Source organism: Haliotis cracherodii, unplaced genomic scaffold (genome assembly GCF_022045235.1).
Source record: "Haliotis cracherodii isolate W230 unplaced genomic scaffold, xgHalCrac1.p SCAF_1, whole genome shotgun sequence".
NCBI classification, from domain to species: Eukaryota; Metazoa; Mollusca; class Gastropoda; order Lepetellida; family Haliotidae; genus Haliotis; species Haliotis cracherodii.
Window position 1 is genome coordinate 48,068,297 of NW_027266264.1, and position 21,923 is coordinate 48,090,219.

A 21,923-nucleotide genomic window follows, 5' to 3' on the forward strand; every position below is an offset into this window, starting at 1 on the left:
TCGGGACTGCGCCCCTTATATTTTATTCTCCATGCAATGTATTATTGTACCATATACAACGACCACGAGTCGTTTATTTCTTATATGAGAGGGGGCACAGGTGGCCCAGTCGTCTAAGGCGCCGCGATTCGCTGTGCAGAGTTGCGCCCCTTGGACACGCCAGAAACCCATGATTGTGGGTTCGAATCCCGGTTCGCCCCTATTATGTTTCTAGGTTTGTCAGCACCATACCCGTGCTCATGGGTTTCACCGAAGTGGTAAACGTCTGAGACCTGCCTCACTTCGGGCTTTCCTCCCACATTAAACTGACACGCCGTGATATAACTGGAATACTTTGAAAAGCGGCGTTAAACCCAACTCACTCACTCACTCTTATATGAGATATAAACATGATGAAATAAACGAAGAATGGCAGTCGTTTGGTTTAATAATACCCCCTGCAGTGTTTCTTTGGTACGAAACAGGTCCCACTCGTCGTTTATTTTTTACATCAAGTGCTATATACAATAGCTATAATGATGAGTCCCTCAATGGAGGCTGACCTCGGCAATGGCGAACGAGTCCATTTGATACACAATGGGTTTTTCATGCATATTCTCACAATCCGCATGTCGATTATCTGTACCTTTTCTCCCAATACCGATTTTGATATCGCCACCACTTTCGGATGCGATCATGCGACCATCGCGTTTATCTGCGGGACCCAGCTACATCTATGAGGAACAACTCACTAGACACACCCCTCTCAAACTATAACGTCGTCCAATATACAACGTCTTCAAGGTGCGAGCGCATGTTCGAATCTCCAGAAATGACGACATGATAGAACAATGTTTTATCGTGAAATAAACCACACTTCGTTCTTCATCGTTCTTTGTGATTTAACGCGTATCTATCTTACACATACACATATAGGAATATACTTTTGCGCTACAAACAAAAGATTATAAATAAACGGACATTAATAGGCATCGAGAAGTGAGGAATGGCTGGGGCTATGGATTTATACACTAAAGATAATAGTCAGTACTCAATTGAAACAAAGGCTACCAACTGTTGGAGCAGTGGGAGTACATTACTTCCTACATGCAATTCACTTCACCTGGACAATGTTACGTGTTTCAGAAGATCAAACAAATCAGTTCGGTGATGGCGCCTATTCATGCCATGTTTCAGATGTGCCATTTTCTTTGACGCGCATTGTCCAAACTAATTTGTTACCAATGTGTTCAGCTGGTATATTATGTTAAACATTGCAAACTAATCACGGTATTTGTGCTCTGTCTAAAAAACTACAACGAAAGACTGGAGTCTCCATTTCCGAATGCTAATGCATGTACTGTCTTAAGGAAGAGACTGTGTCAATCAACTATTAGGATAATAACAGTAAAGATATCTCAAGGACACCTTGATGCACTCCGAATTCAAATATCAATAGTAATGTGTCTATGTGACATGTTTGATAAACAAAGTACTCGGAACATATTGAAAAATCGATATTCATGTCTCATTTCAATTCATAGTATAGATGCAATGATACTAGACTTCCATTTACCGTTGTGTTTAAACTAACAATGGTCTGTGATTGAATGCAATGCTTTTAATGGGTTTTCAAAAGGAACAGAGAATATGTTTCTGAAGCTGTTTATCTTTGTAACATTTTAAAAAATACCAAGGAACACAGCAATTTTGAAATCTAGTCAATATATATAATGCATTCAGCTGTTTGTTTGCAATTTTGTACCAAGATTTGTCAAATCAAAGCAAACCACTTTGTATGGTCATGAATGTTCTTTACAAAATGTTAATATTGTACAAAGAGACCGTTGAGAGATGGTTGCCCATTGTCTATAAAACATTAAGTGTGAGTGCTACGTTAACCGTAGGGCTGAGATCACTTTGGCGGCTGATCTCATCGCAACATTGGAATCATCACTAACATCGTCTATGTTTCTGTTGTATATCTCACTGTCCTTGGTGCTTGATGCTGTCATTTATGATAAGGAGGCGGTGGAGTATGATCGTGGTTGAAGAGTTCCTTTGTCACTACAAAGGTCCGGATGCGAATCCACCTTGTGTGAACTCCATTCCGGCATCTACAGCTATCTTACTGATCGGATAGAGGTAAACATGTACTCAGTCACTCAGCTGACTTTTGTATAGTTGAAGTCATCCCATTTGTTATACAATATTATGGAGATTTTCTTGTCACTCGACATTTTCATGCATAGATTAAATGTGAAACAGACGAGGCGTTGTCATTGGTCTTTTTTTCAGTTTGGGTGGGAAAATCAGTAGGGTGGATATGGCTTTTTGACCATTATTGAAAGATACCAGATCATCGATATACATGAAGTATAAGTTAAATTACTTGTCGAAATTTCCTTGTTTTGATTTTCCCAAATCGCGATTAAATCTCCGATTCGCGTGCACAAAGAATTGAGGAGAACACAGTTGGTGCCCAGATTTCACATATATGTTATTAATGAGGAAGTCCAGCATTTCACATTTCAGAAACAAAACTAACAATTCAAAATTACTTGAATGTCCTTTGCATTAACAGTATTAGTTATTCTCTTCCTGCTATGTTGGGAACAGCTTCCCCAAATGATGAATCAAATGACGACCAATAAACTGAAGTCATACACTTACACTGTCATTTACGATCGATAGGTTTGTATATTGTTTCCATGCAGTTGAAATTATGTCCTATACTTGTATGGATAATATTCTCTTCCCTATTACCATGATATCCAGGAACAACTTGAGTTATTTTTTTATGGATGATCTTACTGACCCTGGAGTGAATGAGTATGGTTTAAAAGCACTGATATTACACCAGAAATGGGCTTCATACATTGCATCCCTGTGGGGAATCGAACCAGGGACTTCGGGGTGACAAGCGAACGCTTTAACCACCAGGCTACCCCATCGCCCAACTGACCCTGGAAGACGATGCAACTAACGAGTACGCGAATCATGAGAGTGTATCACGCGTGACAATAGAACTTTATATATAACACATAATTACGTGGTGGATTTCTGTGACTGAAATAGGCTAAAAAAACCCAGAGAATTGCATCGGAAAAGCCTTTAATATGATAATTTGTTTCTTTCCTCTAGTGGTAAGCATCTACGATCTCCCCCATCTCCTTACACATAAATCTAAAACGCTGTATTTAGCATGAATACTATTTCTTGTTTTGCCAGTCAACAACGTCGAGCTGTGTCACATATAACAATTAATACATACCTTAGTTTCCGGACTTCACATGAAAGTGCAACGCATCTGGAAAACAACTTATACGTGCCTAAGCATCTAACAGCATGCACATAGTCATTTTGATAGTGACAATTCGGTTATTTATCATGACTGTTGATTTGTGATTTTCAGACATTCATGTAAAAGATTATACAGTTAGAACATTTTCTTCTGCATCGTTTCATTATATCATCAGTTTCATGAATCGGTTCTAATTATAGCAATTGAGACATCTCCTATCAAATAAAAAATCGTCAACGCGTCGGACTTTAAAGACAAAATAGTGATGAACTACATATGGATGGATGGATAACAGTTTTGACACCGGGTGTTTGCAAAAAGGGTAAGCGTGTCCTCCTCTACCTGTCAGTCACACTAATTCCATAAGAATATAATCGATACCAGCAATACTCCTGCCATACGATAGCGGTCTATAACACAATTGAGTCTGTATCAGTGAGTGGGTCGGGTTTAACGCCGCGTTTAACAGTATTTCAGTTATGTCACGGCGTGTCAGCTTAATTTTGGAGGAAATCCCGAAGTGAGGCAGGTCTCAGACGTTTACCACTTTGGTGAAAGTCAGGCGCACGGGTATGGTGCTGACAAACCTAGAAACAAAATAGGGGCGAACCGGGATTCGATCCCACAATCATAGGTTTCTGGCGTGCCAAAGGGACGCAACTCTGCACAGCGAATCGCAGCTCACCGAGTCTGTATCAGACAATCCATTTAATAAAGAAATTCTATCGATTGACAGCTCATCTATCATATTTGAAAGTATGCAATAATAATCGACTGAAATCATACACATAGAAACACGTCTCGCAATAATTCAAAATGTATATGATGTTTTGTTTGTTTTTTGTTTAACACCACACTCAGCTATATGACGGACCAGACAATCCAGTGATTGATATAACGAACATCGATCCACGTAATTGGGAAACGATAACATGCATCAACCAAGTCAGCGAGCCTGACCACCCGATCCCGTTAGTCGCCTCTTGCGACAAGCATGGGTTGCTGGATATCTATTCTAACCGGGATCTTCACGTGTTCTTTTCTGAATTACCCAGGTGTAGTCGCATACTGACCATACATGTACATGTATTGAACATAACATGGCGAGGCATGGTGGTTTTCATACGTGATAAGAGGCTCTCTGTTTGCTGTTACCCAAGAATAATGAGTCACTCAAGATTATTTGTAATATTGTGTGATTTAATTTCATTAGTCTTTGATTCTTTCTTGTCGCACAGTGCTGATTAGGTCCTTATGCCAGTTACATGTTGTCTTGGAAATAACAAATAAAAGTATCAAGTAGGCATGCATTTCTAAAGAGCTAAAGACATAAAGTGAACTGAATGAATACGCCACTTTGATTAAAACACCAAGAGTCACGAGTGACATCGGATACCAGGTTGAACTCGTATACAAGAACATGATCAGCCGTTGTAGAAATCATCCTGTCAATATGGGCGAACAAAGGTCAGCTGGAATAACTATTTCTGTCAACCTACATTTCATTGGGAAAACAGCCTCGCGTGTCCAGAAGACCTAGATTTGCTCCCTGGTGTTTACTGAATTCATGAATTACTCCACGGAATCGGCGATGACAACCACAATACATTAGAATAATAGATGATCTGCAAAGAAAATCACTTTGTTGATGTTGTCTGTTGGCTGTGGGCTATGTGATGCGATGTTGCCTCAAAACATGTCTTTCCTTGAAACCGATTCTTTTATACTAGTTTACACATGTCAGACAATTATTTCTATTTAGAAAAGGAAAAAAAAACTACTACATGTACGTGTACATAGTGACACAAATAATCAATTCATACCACGTATTTCAGGCAAAGATAATCAGTTTGATTTACAAAGCATCAATAACTTACCGTCCAATACAGATGTCCAAAAAATAGGCGACAATATGTTTTCAATGAGCCGAAGCAATGCACCCTAAAGGTCTTTTGTACAATGCCATCTATTATGATTTCTTACGACTTTTTAATTGAACTATTTGTTGTTCTCTTTCAATAATGCGTGATGTGTCTTTTTTTTAAAGTTGGGTGTCCCAGTCATCTTTGGCTCCGCTATTCATTGTGCAGAATGCTTTCAAAAGGCAGGCGGGCTGAAACCTATGATTTGGGGTTCGTATTCTCGATTCGACGGGATCTCTTGTCAACACTATACTCCTACTCATGAGTTCAAGTGGTACACAGCGTACATCTGCATAATTTTGAACTTTTCCCCAACCTTCTTCTATTCCGTATGAGTTTTAACGACTTTGATTTCTTATTAATTTGTTGATATTGTTGATGCAAACCATTGGTAGGATAATTATCTAGGTAATGCAATGTAAATAGAATCTCTAAAGATTCAACTCGCAGTCCTATCGACTAAGAAAACATTGAAAACTAATGAGTAACACATAATCACATGATTTTCACAACGTTTGGTTAGTTTCTTCTTTAATATCTATTGGTAAAAAAAGGTCGAAAATGGAGAAAAAAGGCGAGATATAGGTCGAAATGACACATGTATTTGTGTAGCGTAACTCTGAGATCTCGTCCTGTTCAGAAAATGCTTGCACTCTATCTTTATCTGCCCCTCTTAAGAATATCGATTTGGGTCAAAGGCTTTGTTTAAATATACTGAACCGCAAAAGAAACGTCACCCCAAGTAAGATTGCATGAAAAGTTGTCATTTAAAAGTCTGGGTAATTTTTCTCAAAGTTTCTGAAATTTAACATTACCTTGTCCGGAAAAATGAAATTTGATGATAAAAAACCAATGCAGATGACAATAAAATTGATCCCCCAAACGCATCACGGCAACGGCCATGGTAACCCGATGCACGTGAGTTCTGTGCAAATTTAAATGCAAATGCGTTCCCCCATTTCTTGCCCTCTAAAAATCCACCCAGATCGGATAACATTCATTCGTTATTGACTTGCTACCACATGCCAAGATTGACAAGAAATCAGCGACACAAAACCCTTGGACGCAAGCAGGACAAACCGCCCGGCAAGTAGACAATGCATTTCAAGTCCACGTAAGGACAATGCATAGGCTCCAGCAACGGTACCAGACCGTGTAGTGGAAGACCAAGGGTCACCATTCGACGTCAGGATCGTTAGATTGTGCGACAGCATTTTCAAGATCGCTTTGTTCTGCTGCGGAAACTGCTCGACAGATCATGGGGACACACCAGCGACACCGTGCGTCGACGATTGACGATTGATGCAGTGGCCTGCCCTCAGTCCCGATTTAAGTCCCATTGAGCACCTGTGGGACGAGATTCAAAAACGGATGAATGATGTCCGACCAAGGCCGACAACTGCAGCTGAACTGCGTCAGACGTTCCTCAGAGTGTTGGCTTTAGTGCCTGTGGCCTTCCATTAAATGTATCGACGTTACACGGCAGTTATCAATGCACATGGCGGACACGTATACTGATTTGTAATGCCATTTGCTCAGAGTCTTTAGGAACGTTTGACACTTTAATTCCAACCTTGATGATCAGTTTTGCCAAGTTTCATCTTTTTAATATGTCTCAAAGTATGTTTTCAGTGTTTGGACAAATAAGGTGTCTCAGATATGTTTCCATGGTGACATTTCTTTTACGGTTCAGTATATTACAAAATACATATCATAATTAAATAACACTAATTATTCGTAAACGAGTGATGACGGTTATTTCTGGAAGATGAGGTTTATGTACACCTGGCCATGGATATCACAGTTATTGTTGGAAGATGAAGTATATGTACACTGGGTCCTACAGGTATTGCTGGAAGATGAGTGAGTGAGTGAGAGTGAATTGGGTTTATCGCCGCTTTTAACAGTATTCCAGTTATATCACGGCGTGTCAGCTTAATGTGGGAGGAAAGCCCGAAGTGATGCAGGTATCAGACGTTTACCACTTCGGTGAAACCCATGAGCACGGGTATGGTGCTGACAAACCTAGAGACATAATAGGGGCGAACCGGGATTCGAACCCACAATCTTAGGTTTCTGGCGTGTCCAGGGGACGCAACTCTGCACAGCGAATCGCGGCGCCTTAAACGACTGGGCCATCCGTGCCCCCTTGCTGGAAGATGAAGTATATCTACACTGGGTCATACAGGTATTGCTGACCGCCTCCGTGGTCTTGTAGTAGAGCGTCCGCCCGGAGAGCGGAAGGTCCGGGGTTCGATCCCCGGCCGCGTCATACAAAAAGACGTTTAAAGATTGTACTTGTTGTTACCCTGTCATTTAGGGGCTGAAACAAGGACTGGTCGCCTCGGAGTCAGTATACTGTGTCTGAGTGGGGTATTCATGTTAAACTGCGTCATGGTATCTCAGTAAGCTAGCACTATAAATAGCATCAGTCCGGACTAGTACAAGCAGCCACACACACACATACACGTGCATGGGCTATATAAGTGCAATAATCTTGGACACGATGTTAAACCCAATTTCACCTCAACTCACAGGTAGTGCTGGAAGAAGAAGTAAATCTTCACGGGGTCATACAGGTATTGCTGGAAGATGAAGTATATCTACACTTGGTCATAACAGTTATTGTTGGAAGACGAAGTATATGTAAACTGGGTCATACAGGTATTGCTGAGAGATGAAGTATATCTACACTTGGTCATTACAGTTATTGTTGGAAGATGAAGTATATGTACACTGGGTCATACAGGTATTGCTGAAAAATGAAGTATATGTACACTGGGTCAATGTATATATGTGTGTATATATATATATATATATATGTATGTATGTATATATATCTATCTATATATCTATATCTATATCTATATCTATATATATGTAGCTCGATAGTCACTTGTACAAAGGCATTGAAAACTGTTCATTGTCATGTCACACAAGGCCACAAGGTTGCGCTTAAATATATATGATGATATATATATATATATATATATATATATATATATATATATATATATATATATATATATATATATATATATATATATATATATACATCATTATATATCATTATATATAATTATGGTGTGTGTGTACATACACACACACACACACACATTTTCACACACATTCTCACACACACACACACACACTTTTCAAAACAAACCGCATAGGTATATTTTTTAGTAAATTAATTTCTAATTAAGTCGATATACATAATTTGATAGTATCTGCCGAAACAGATTCCTTGTGAACGCCATGACCTGGAGCTGAGGACACCAGAAATGGGCTTCACACACTGTACCCATGTCGGGAATCGAACCCGGGTCTTCGGCGTGACGAGTAACGCTTTAACCACCCAAAGTATGTGATTGGCAGTGAATATCATCAATTAAGAAGGCTGTCATGATCAGCTGAATTAGATACCGACTAGACAATGGTGGTGTTGTACGCTGGCGTTTCATATTTCAAAGAGTATCATGTGCGACAAAAGATGTTGTTTGTTGTACGTTCGATCGGTATCAGAATCGCAAACGCTTTCCCCCGATATTCAATTGCATATTTCAGGGAATCATTAAAACCTATACCCATAATCAAATATGCATACCCGATAAATATTGATATAACTGAAGTCCAAATATAATCCAAATCAGTAAATGTGAACTGACAGGTTGTTTCTGGTTGGAATAGTCATCAGTATTGCTTGCCATGTAGTCATCTGGAAACGGTCGATCACTTTCTCTGTGGACAAACGTTAAAAAACCCTCTCAGATTTGTATCGCCTCTTCACCATAGAAGACTCACCTTAAGATAAATGCATTACACCTCCCTATATACGTTCCTGAAGTACGTCAGAAGGTGTAGGAAGTACACGGGTTTACACAGGAATAGGTGTGATTCTTGGAAGCAGCTGACACCTGAAAACGGTAATCTGAACGTGATCAATCGCAGCAATGGTCATACGTTTATCGCTGAGTCTAATCGAGGAACTACTCCTAAGAACTGTGATATCAGCGAGGGTCTTTCGACAAGTGTTGCCTTACATTAAGATATTCACTATCGATGGGCGGATATGATTCTTTATCAGGAGAAATTCAGGCATGTGCAGTGGGCACATTTAAGCTCGACATTTTACGAAGAGCTAAGGACATTAGTGAGTGATGTCATAAGTGAGGCCGATCTGAAATGCTTATAAATGACCATTGCATATTAATAGAAGCTGGTAGCCAACAGAACAAATGCATCAACAAAGGCATCAAGTGTGAATATGTGGCGAACACATCCCAGCTGGTGGTAATTTGATGATGCATGACGATAAACATTGTCATCAAATGTTTTAGTTGTGTTGCTAAAAGCATTCTGGATCAACTTGGCTTCAAGTTAACTGTTTCGCGACCACCCTTGCTTCCCGAATTGAACGACATGTGTGATAACTGTGCATGCGACATATTTAACACCATGTCCGCTACAACATGGGAGAATGGTACTTTGAGTGACGTAACAACAGCTTTATTCCTAGGAAAGAATTTTCGGGTTAAGTCTCACGACGATGCCACTTGGATACTCAGCAGCGCTTTTGTGGTGTTTACCATGCAGTCAGGTAAAAACATCATTTTGAAGTTCTCATTTCTCAAGCAATCTACATTTGGTTATCGTTATTATTCTCAAAGCTTGGGATTCCAGTATGTTAAAATGTCCCATCATTGTATATGCGTAACAACATTTACATAGCCGTATATTTCATATGTAGTTTGCTGAGTGTATATATTGAATTCTGCTGGAAAATATAGCTACCAAGAAGCTTCAAATATATACTCCATATCTAAAACGCTTTTTAAAAAAAAGATGAAATATACTTCACTCTATCTGATACCTGGATTTGGAATGTTACATTGTTGCATTACAATCGTTTATTAATGTAGCATGTGTCAATAATTTAATTATCCTCTTTTATTTTATCAATGACATTGTCTTCATATAGACTGCTGGTTAATGACAAGACACAATATACAAGATCTGTCGCTTCATCAATGTCCAAATACATTCATTTGTGTGGTATTGCATCTGCAATCAGATTAACACACCATTAGTCACACATATAACCAATGGAAATCCAATCAAATGTTTAAAATACACGATACCAAAGAGGTTTCGTTAGTTGTAATGTATGACGAATGAACACGACTGCCATTATTAATAACAATCGAAAATCAATTACATATGCCAATCGCGTGTCTAACCAGATTCAATAATCGTGAATGATAACGTTACGTTTTCAGATTAAAGCTCTTTAAATATAAGAGCTATTGCTTGGTGCATATTCCTGAACAATGGATAACTGCTCTACTGCGAAGATAGTTCTCTCATGGAACTGTTCTTGTCATGATGAAGACCCTTCATCAGATAGTATATGGATACTTACCAGCACGTTTGTCATCTTCACGATGCAGTCAGGTCGGTTTTTATCTGGGAAGGAATTTCCTTATACGTATATAGATCGTGGGGAAGTACATCTTCTCTGGCAATGTATATATGGCCGATTTGTAATGATTGAATTAGGAGATAAACATTTATGTATTTTCAGCATTCGCTAGTTTTAATGAGTATACGATCTCCGTAAACGTGAATTTTATACATATTTTTATATGCAATGATGCAACAACAGTTTACGTCTCAGGCCTCGGGTTTATAAATTTGTATGAATGTACTTTAATTTATAAGGCTTAAGTAAGTGAATAAAATGATTTGTTCTTTGGGGTTGGTACCTTGAAGAGCTAGCATCGTAAGTACAGGAAATGAAACCTCTTCGATGCGGAAAATAGCCATCGATTGACGACAAAGTGATGAACGATTGCGAAGAAAGTCAAGTTGATGGTAACGAGTAACTGTAGCAACTTAAGTCTTTAACGTTGTCATAAATGTTATTCCCATGTCTTAAGGAATCTGCTAAACGAGTGTTTTGCGTGCCGTGAAGTATATATTGCAACAAAATGAGCCTAAAATGGTTTATTTCTGTAATCAATATACACAGACAATAGTTATGGTCCAGCAGGACGGTCAGTGGTACTGTAAGGATATACAGGTTGTCACAATGACAATGTCTACGTTGCATGATGATAATTGACAAAGTGCACTGAATGATTTTATTTTAAAGTAATTTTGTGCTGGTAATCCTAATGCGGGCTACATTGTTTTGACACATCAAATGAGTTAAAGGTACATTGAGACAGATGTGCATTTTGACATTTATGGTGTTTGTGATAGCTTTACGGCTATGGGATTGCTCTGTGTGTGTGTGTGTGTGTGTGTGTGTGTGTGTGTGTGTGTGTGTGTGTGTGTGTGTGTGTGTGTGTGTGTGTGTGTGTGTGTGTGTACACACACACACCATAATTATATATAATGATAATGATAATGATATATAATTTTTCTTTTCATTTATAAAAAAGCAATACAAAGTGTATAAAACATTTCTGCTTTTAAACAAATCAGATATATATCATAGTTTGTTACAATTGTTTATTGATTCTTGTGGCCATTTTCTCTGGGCAATTTGCATTTGGCTAATTAATGGTCGAGCAGATGATAACCCGGATACAAGAACCGTGAGTGGCTTTATCGTAGGAACTCAGTAATTCTTGTTTATGATGGCATGTCCCAGTGAAAAGCTATTTTGTTGTGTTATAGATTCCAATAATAGATTGACCCATTTACATGATCAAACTGTCTCCGAGATGACGGAAATATTTTCCACTTGGTCATGTTGAGTCACTTAGCAGCATGTGATGTTCATGTTAATCATCTGTCGCTAATAAATACGCACGATTTGATGTGAAGATTCTTGCTTGCAATTGGTTATTGTAATCCTTTTTAACAATATTCAAGCAACGTCATTGCGACTGTGTGAATGAGTATGGTTTTACGCCGCTTTTAGCTTACTTTACTGTTTTCCATTCGATATCGCGACAAGATGCAAAACTAGTATTGAAAGTTTTTATGTGACAATATATCTAGGGTGACCAGTGACATATTGACGCAATGAATGAAATAATGAGGCGCTTAAAATTGGGGCACCATCTGTCTCTTGGTGTAGTTGAGAAAACAGTTCTCATTGTTTTAATACAAATGAAAAGTAATCATGACATTTTATGAACTTTTGGGGGAGTCTTGCATATTTAATTTTTGTCAAACAAATATCGGTAGTGTCGTAACTGCTTTCGGGCGTCCAGAGCGACCCTAATACAGTTACTAAATGTATTGCCGTTCCTGGTCCTCGTGGTCAATTACGCCAAGACATCGCCACTCGCCTTGTCCGCCGCGGCTCGGCTCCATCAAGGAGTGATTGGTCCAACGACACTTACTCCAAGTTGTCTCTATCAGCATTCATACTCACATAATAAGGAAACGCAACACCAGTTTTATACTCACATAGTTTTACTTACTCTCAGCCCATCTATCAATACAGGACAGGATCAGACTGACCAGACTCGTCACTAACTGGGGGAAACTTTGGGATTCGACCCTACCGATTGCAAACCGCGCTCTCCTCTCCTAATGTTGGAGGTATCCTTTATATAGTGTTCGAGCCTGGCCTGTCCGTGTCACATGTCACAATACCTCCTTTTGATTCGTTAAAAGTTAGATCTGACCATGAACTCATGTGTGTCGCAATCGGAAAAATACAGAAGCCTACATGCCATATTGCTCATCTCTCTATTGATATTGTGACACGCATCCGAAAGCTCCAAATGAAATATACCTTGAAATTCTCTATTTGTTTCATTAACTAATGGACGATAGCCAGGAACCAATCCAATGATAATTATGAAATGTCCAGAATACACTTGTGATAAATGTGAAATGTCTTTTATCTATTGATTCCTTTCAAACTAAGAGTTCTGTCAGAAACTATATCTAATGCAACTCCTCATTGCAGCTATAACGGTTACCATTTTCTAATGTTTTTGAGATGCATTTTTAACCTTATAACAGTAGAATATCCTTTCTTTCTACACGATTATTACAACAGTGTGGCAACTGAACACATCACCGGCATAGATTGGAAGCATGTACAAAACGCATGTTGGCTACGTATGCATATACCACCTTTGTGTGATAACTGCGCTGGTTATAAGTCCCTGTTAGGATTGATTGCAAGGTCTTACACACCAGTAGGTATAATGTTATTCCCTAGCATATATGAAAAACATCTCCAGATCTGTCATGCAATGGAAGCTCTTCCGGCGCCCGTGATCCTCGTGACTGTTTTGTTTCAGTCTTTATCACATTTCATTCTATTTTCCTATTTTCCAACTTCAACTGTTTTATTGGAGCATGCTTCACTGTGTATAGTTGATGGGTATTCATAGCATCATCAATATGGTAAAATAAATAAACTATTACTTCATATGAAAACAAACTGTGCACTGACATTTTCACTACTGGCGACGTTGGCCAAGTATCAATGTTAAATCCGCTGCAGATAAATTAAGCTTCACGTTTAACCAGAGGAATGTTGCAAATTGGAATACAAGATATAAAACTAAAATTGCTATTTAAAAAAAGGCATTTATACAAAGTTAGAAAATGTCCCTATGCAGGGGATACAGAAATGAGTCCTTATAAATCTAAGATGAAGGTATTGTATATCCCTCAGCTTAATGTGGTCCAAGGATTATTGGACATGCCAAATATATCCTGAATGATGACCTTATTCGCCTGTCTCCTTGGTAAACATGACCGCCCATGTGCTACTTGTCGGGAAACTTATATTTGTCAACATTTATTGATGACCTTTACTTGACATATAAGTTTTAAAAAGGAAATGTTTCAAATGATGGGTTTCAAACAAATAAACAATTGTTAATATTATTGAATAAATATAGACAAACAAAAACTATATATATGAATAAATGTGAATATAAGTGTTTTTCGCTAATTGTTTTCTCAAAGGCATATTATATTATTTATATGCAGATTGTATACAAACTATAGATACACAAGGACTGCTTGTGACACAAGCTTTCATTTGATATGTTACATGATATGGTTAAACATAAAAATGAAACATTAATTATTTTTTTTATTTTTTTATTTTGATTTACCCCCTTAAGATCATACCCAAACTAAACAATTTTCCCCAACGTAGATTTTTCTAGATTTTTACTATGTTGTAAAGGGATGCTTTTTGTTCATGAAACAGGAGAAATAATGTCTGTTGCAATTTGTGGTGGGTTTGGTTTGATTTGACACTATATTGACCGGACTGCAACTTTTAATGGGCTATCCTCTTATAGTGATTATTGAGGTTATTGTTTCTATTATTGATAAAAGATGGGTTATTTTAAACATTTTTGGGCAGCGACATTGGGGGACATGGAGTAAAGAAGATTTATTTCCAAGGGCACATTTTTAAATTTGGCTGCTGTTTACCTGAAGCAACCCCAGTTTGTAGTAAGAGGTTTTTGTTTTGTTTGTGTGTTTGTTGTGGCACGCCGCACTCAACAATGTTGCATCTATTTGACGGCGATATGTAAATGATAGAGTCTGGACCAGACAATCCAGTGATTGATATTATGAGCATGTATCCACGCAGCTGGGATCACATGCTTCAACCAATTCAGCGAGTCTGACCTCCCGATCCCGTTTGTCGCCTCTTACGGCAAGTATAGTCGCCTTTTACGGCAAGGATGGGTTGCTGAAGATCTATTCTACCCCGTTTCTTCATGGGTCTCTAGTAAGAGGAGACGAACTTGATCGGGGGTCAGGCTCGCTATATTTGTCGATGCATGTCATCGTGTCCCAATTGCGTTGATCGATGAACATGTTGTCTGGAACAGATTCAATTATTTAGAGAGTTGGAATTTTGCTGAGTGTGGCTTGAAAAAACAAACAAGGAAAACTTATGATTGCGTTGAAAATGATATCAGTGTGGATTGATACATATGAACTCAAGGCGAAAGACATAGCGCTAATAGTAGTTTTGACTGGACATCTCTTGTATGAATGTTATTAATTCTGTATTCAATTAACTGTATTCAGGGCACACATTTTGTTTTACGAATATGTTTTTAATTAGGAAGGTGTATACGGTTCGCTCATGAAGTACAAACCTGGTATCAAAACGTACAGAGTAATTAGCATTTCTGAACCCGACATGGGTTATGCAAATCATTGCAGAACCATACCTGTAAAATCATTCAAACGTTTAGGCTAAATATTTCTTTCTCAAGAACTGTTTAGGAAACCCGAAACAATGTTATAGCAATATGGTTACATTTTATAGTTACATATATAGTTATAGTTACACCCCGAGTCATTGATATGCTGAAGACCATCATGTATCAGTGGTCCACATTTTTATAACATTGAAAATAAAAATTAATTTTTTGTCTAATATCTCTTTCAAAGAGGGAAACGTACTACTCATATAATAGCATTACCTTATATAGAACTGATACGGGACAACGACAATAACACGTGTGCTACCGATAGCGCATACCAGTCATGTGCACCAGTTGTGTCTGCATGGTGTTACCATTGTAACGGCACAAGAATTCGTGGGTGCAGTCGATTTTCGATTTTGTTAGGAGTTCCTGATTATGCGAATGTGACAGCTTTGACATTGTCAATCAACTGTGTGTACAAGATAGAGGATCCTACCGGAGCCCCCTACCTTAAAGGGTGCTGTATACAGGACAGTTATATTAAATACGATACCATGGTTATAGTCGCTTTCGCAAAAACAACAACAACAACATACTTTGAAATCCGATGTGTATCATTGGCCCTTTCTGCTACAAACGACCACATGTGTGGTGAGGAGGTCAGCACTGGCAAGTGTTGCGAATGCCAATGCCCATCTTGGTGTGCAGAAACGTCGCGCTGACGATGAATTGTGGCTCAGCTGAACAGACCATTAACGGTTATTATTCCCGGTGCATCAGTGTTGCTCTGTAAAGGATGAGGCCATTGACATGTTGGTGGCATGGGCCAACCATGTAAATATAATTATCACTTTGGCAACTATGGGCACATCGCAGTCTTGGAGAGTGGCACTACAGGGCCAACACGAATACCCCTAAGGCACACGAGGTGTTGGAGCTGCCAAATAGCGAGCAATCAGAGGATAACAATCAATAGCAAAGGTGAGGAATGATAACAGAGGTGTATATTCAGCAGCTGTAAGGCAACCCGAGAGCGTCCGCCAGCACGCTGAAATACCGAAACACAGCCATCATGCTTGAATCAAGGACAGATTGTTCAGTGGCATCGTACTAACCGAGAGTGTACCTTCTACAGCCAGTAACAAGTTTGTAGTTGCCAATGAAATTATGTGAAGGGCATAACTACCGGTATATTTAATGAATTTGATATGACTTAAAACAGTTTCGTTGAATTTTATTGCTGCAGAGATTGAAATTAAATGAAATTATTCCTAAAGAATATATATGTTCTGAACAAAAGAGTGTTCTTTCTGTCTAAGTGTTTTCTTTGCTTTGAACACGTTCATGCATGGCAAGTTGCTCTTATGGTAAAAGATAGGCAGGTACCGGAGAAACGAGCATAAAGCGGAACTGGAGCTTGCCATCGTGTCTCCAGTATTTATAATCATTAATATACGCCACATGAACAAATTGGCACTAACATGAATATTTTGACAAAATAGACACGCCTTTGAAAGAGTAAAGTATGATTTCAAAATATCACTAATAAGGTTTTGTATGGAACCTCATAAACCTTCTCATACCATGTGTGTACAGTCTTCAAACAGAATAGTAATAACATATTCATCTCAAACCAGTGTTTTTGCTTCCAGGGCACTGTTTGTAACAGGTGAGTACATGTGAATATGAGAGAGAGAGAGAGAGAGAGAGAGAGAGAGAGAGAGAGAGAGAGAAAGAGAGAGAGAGAGAGAGAAAGAAAGAGAGAGAAAGAGAATAATGTTTATTATAGTGTCACATGTTATATACACTTCATACTAAAACACGTACACGAACATTAAAATATAACATTCGACCAGGTATGGCCTACGAGACACTTGGACATAAAAGCAAATTATAACGTCATGATCTGGGAAAGGTAAAATAAGACATATACTAACACAATGTTTAAAATTAAGGTTGGGTTATGAACACGCACGCTCGCACGCACACGCACACACACACGCCAAATTACTTATAAAGTCACGCACACTATCATACACAAATACGTAGGTACACACACACCCACCCCACACCATACCACGCACACACGCACACGCACAAGTACACGCGCACACAAACTCACGCACTCACACACACATACCATACATACATTATACCATACACACGCACACACACACACACACCATAAGTACATTATAACCCCCCCCACACACACACACACACACGCACGCACACACACACACACACACGCAATAACACGTTTGTAACAGGTGAGTACATGTGAATATGTGTCATAACCGATACTCATACTAGTACGGTTGATACTGGGTAAGTGCCAATTTGAGCATTTTCACTGAATTAGTGTGCCCTATTTCACATGATTGAAATCTACTGCAATGTACGACAATTGTTTGTTTATTAAGAAAATGAACCGAAGAACCACAATAGACTAACTAACAGTTGCATTAACGACAAGACTACATTACCAACTGATTCACTTTCAATGGGGCAAATGAGAGAAAGATAAAGTAGGAAAGATAAAAATGGCATAAAAGTTGTGTCGTGTGGAGTTCGAAATCGCGTAGGGGTTATTATGAACGACGAAAATGAACAGTTTTATTTCAAAATAGATAAGGTTACTTACAATTCTTACTTTCAACTGTGTGCGTCTCTCGGGTGCAGCATCATGATAACAACTTGTCCTCGTGTGCACCACATGTTATTTTCTCAGACCTTGTTTCCAATAACCAGTGTTTTGAAACCACACTGTGAGATGTGAAAACTGTCAGTAGTTAATACCCCATTTATCATAGGGGTTATAAATAACACATCTCGTCAGTGTGTCTTTCGAAATAGAAAGAGACGATGAACACTTCAAAAGCTACTTTTACCGATTCGGTATATACATTGGATATCAAAAGACAAGTGGGCGATTCTTAACCATATATATATATCATATATAAGCAATGTTACGATTTGGATGTTATTAATATGAAAAATAAGACTGAGGGTGCATCACGGCGCAAAAAATATGGATATGCACTTTTTAAAAATATGACTTAATGTTTTTGGACCTAATCATGTTGTAGATTTGTACGAATTTTTATGAGCTCACTACATTCCTGTATATTACATTTGCGTGTGGTATGAAATTGAAAATATTAATTGGAACGAAATATCGCTCTCTCCTGCACAAAAAGATAAAACCGTTGCAGGTTAGAAATCACGTCAGTGAGAATGAGAAGCGACGTTCCCAATTTGACGTAGCAATTAAAGGTGACGTCACTCTGGAGCGTTGTTCTGCCGTTTCGTTATATAATAATTATCATGTATCATTATAGTCTTGTCTAAACTATTTCGTTAACAGGCCACACTCATGATCATACAGAGGTCAAAATTGTGTGTGTGGCGGGTGCTACGGGAAGAGAAGGACGTGCTTACCTTTTTCGTGAACACCTGGTGTCATCACTTATTTTCAGTTGTGCCTTTTGTGCCTTATGAAATCTGTTTCGGCAGATAATCGGGACTGATAGTTCTCTGGCGCTTACCTTTTGAATAGATGTAACGTTTTGACTTACACTCAGAGCCAAAGAGTTCCATATCGTGATCATTATATTCTGAACCGCAAAAGAAACGTCACCATGGATAGATATACGTGAAACCTTATTTATCCAAACACTGTAAACATTCTTTGAGACATATTAAAAAGATGAAACTTGGCAAAACTGATCATCAAGGTTGAAATTAAAGTGTCGAAATTTCTTTAAGTGAAACACAACACTAGTCTCTGAGAAAATGGCATCACAAGTCCGCCATATGCATTGAACAGAGAACATCCAGTGGTAGACTAGTAAAGCCACCAGCAAGGTTGTTACGACGTAAATTGTAATAACGCGGTAAATTGTAATAAACTGCGGTAAAATGTAATAACACTGCGGTAAAATGTAATTCTGCGGTAAATTGTAATACATACTGCGGTAAATTGTAATAACTTCACTGCGGTAAATTGTAATAAAAACTGCGGCAAATTGTAATAACTTAAACTGCGGTAAATTGTAATAAAACTGCGGTAAATTGTAATAACCATTGCGGTAAATTGTAATAACATCTCCTAATCCTTCCGATTTCAAACTGAATTCAAGTTCCAGTGTTTGTTGGACCTTAACATGATCAATTCCAACCTCCAGCATGTTTAAGAAAATATAAAAAAAGCGATTTTGTTTCAATTTCTATCATTTCTATTGAAACACAGGTGCGGCAAATTGTAACAAACTGTGGCAAATTGTAATACCAAGTGCGGTAAATTGTAATAACATCTCCTAATCCTTCCGATTTCAAACTGAATTCAAGTTCCAGTGTTTGTTGGACCTTAACAAGATCAATTCCAAGCTCCAGCATGTTTAAGAAAATTCAAAAAAGCGATTTTGGTTCAATTTCTATCATTTCTATTGAAACACTGGTTCGGCAAATTGTAACAAACTGCGGCAAATTGTAATACCAAGTGCGGTAAATTGTAATAACATCTCCTAATCCTTCCGATTTCAAACTGAATTCAAGTTCCAGTGTTTGTTGGACCTTAACAGAGATCAATTCCAACCTCCAGCATGTTTAAGAAAATAAAAAAAAGCAATTTTGTTTCAATTTCTATCATTTCTATTGAAACACAGGTGCGGCAAGTTGTAACAAACTGCGGCAAATTGTAATACCAAGTGCGGTAAATTGGAATAACATCTCCTAATCCTTCTGATTTCAAGCTGAATTCAAGTTCCAGTGTTTGTTGGACCTTAACAGAGATCAATTCCAACCTCCAGCATGTTTAAGAAAATAAAAAAATCCGATTTTGTTTCAATTTTTATCATTTCTATTGAAACACAGGTGCGGCAAATTGTAACAAACTGCGGCAAATTGTAATACCAAGTGCGGTAAATTGTAATAACATCTCCTAATCCTTCCGATTTCAAACTGAATTCAAGTTCCAGTGTTTGTTGGACCTTAACAAGATCAATTCCAACCTCCAGCATGTTTAAGAAAATAAAAAAATCCGATTTTGTTTCAATTTCTATCATTTCTATTGAAACAATGGTGCGGCAAATTGTAATACAAAGTGCGGTAAATTGTAATAACATCTCCTAATCCTTCCGATTTCAAACTGAATTCAAGTTCCAGTGTTTGTTGGACCTTAACAAGATCAATTCCAAGCTCCAGCATGTTTAAGAAAATTCAAAAAAGCCATTTTGTTTCAATTTCTTTCATTTCTATTGAAACACTGGTTCGGCAAATTGTAACAAACTGCGGCAAATTGTAATACCAAGTGCGGTAAATTGTAATAACATCTCCTAATCCTTCCGATTTCAAACTGAATTCAAGTTCCAGTGTTTGTTGGACCTTAACAAGATCAATTCCAACCTCCAGCATGTTTAAGAAAATAATAAAAGCGATTTTTTGTCAATTCTATCATTTCTATTGAAACACAGCTGTGGCAAATTGTAATACCAAGTGCGGTAAATTGTAATAACATCTCCTAATCCTTCCGATTTCAAACTGAATTCAAGTTCCAGTGTTTGTTGGACCTTAACAAGATCAATTCCAAGCTCCAGCATGTTTAAGAAAATTCAAAAAAGCCATTTTGTTTCAATTTCTTTCATTTCTATTGAAACACTGGTTCGGCAAATTGTAACAAACTGCGGCAAATTGTAATACCAAGTGCGGTAAATTGTAATAACATCTCCTAATCCTTCCTATTTCAAACTGAATTCAAGTTCCAGTGTTTGTTGGAACTTAACAAGATCAATTCCAACCTCCAGCATGTTTAAGAAAATTAAAAAAAGCGATTTTGTTTCAATTTCTATCATTTCTATTGAAAGACTCAGTCTCGACGACATATTAAAACATTCCAGAATGTTTATAATGTTTTAATGTTTTTAATGTTGAGAACTTTGTCAAAATATTTTTTAAGCGTAGTCTGAAATGAAAGTCACCAGTTTGAACAAAACTCGAGTGAGAAATGGCGATTTCTTGTTATTGGTTTCATTGGTCGGTCAAAGTTGGCGAAAGGACCTTCTGACGACACCCGTAATGTGATGTCCTTAGATCTTTGATGAGCGTTACCGATAAATAAGATCTGATTTTTATGCGGTTAATAATAAACTGTTACATTTTGTATCACTTTGCCATCGATTTTTAATATGCTCGTTGCAATTGTCAAAGTCAAAAACCCTAATGAGATCCTATCTACATGGTCACACCCGGACTGGTGATTGTTAAGAACACAAATCCTATTTACATTCTGACAACATGGCAGTCTACATTCATTTACAATACAACCTTATTATTAGCGGTATCATCCTCTCATTAATTCTTCCAAAACAGATAACGTCTGTAATTTTCAATTAAAGTCAGAAAAATGACACCTGGAATGAAATCAAACTTGGTTGTTTGCAACGTAATATTAGCGGGATCATTACGGTCGTTGTCATGTGATCGACGAAATAAACCAAAGTGCCAAAAAAAACAGATCATGAAACACATGTCGTCTGACGGTTGTCGTGTCGGATA

At 38.0% G+C, this 21,923-nt stretch overlaps 1 protein-coding gene across 1 annotated transcript in view; it reads left to right on the plus strand.

The window, feature by feature from the left end:
• Positions 1-9,627: 9,627 nt before the first annotated feature.
• LOC139456081 (putative ammonium transporter 2) overlaps positions 9,628-21,923 on the plus strand; it is a 52,636-nt gene continuing 40,340 nt past the window's right edge. Inside the window, exon 1 of the mRNA XM_071237596.1 lies at positions 9,628-9,805. Coding sequence (XP_071093697.1) covers positions 9,628-9,805 — 178 coding nt within the window. The remainder of the gene's footprint in view (positions 9,806-21,923) is intronic.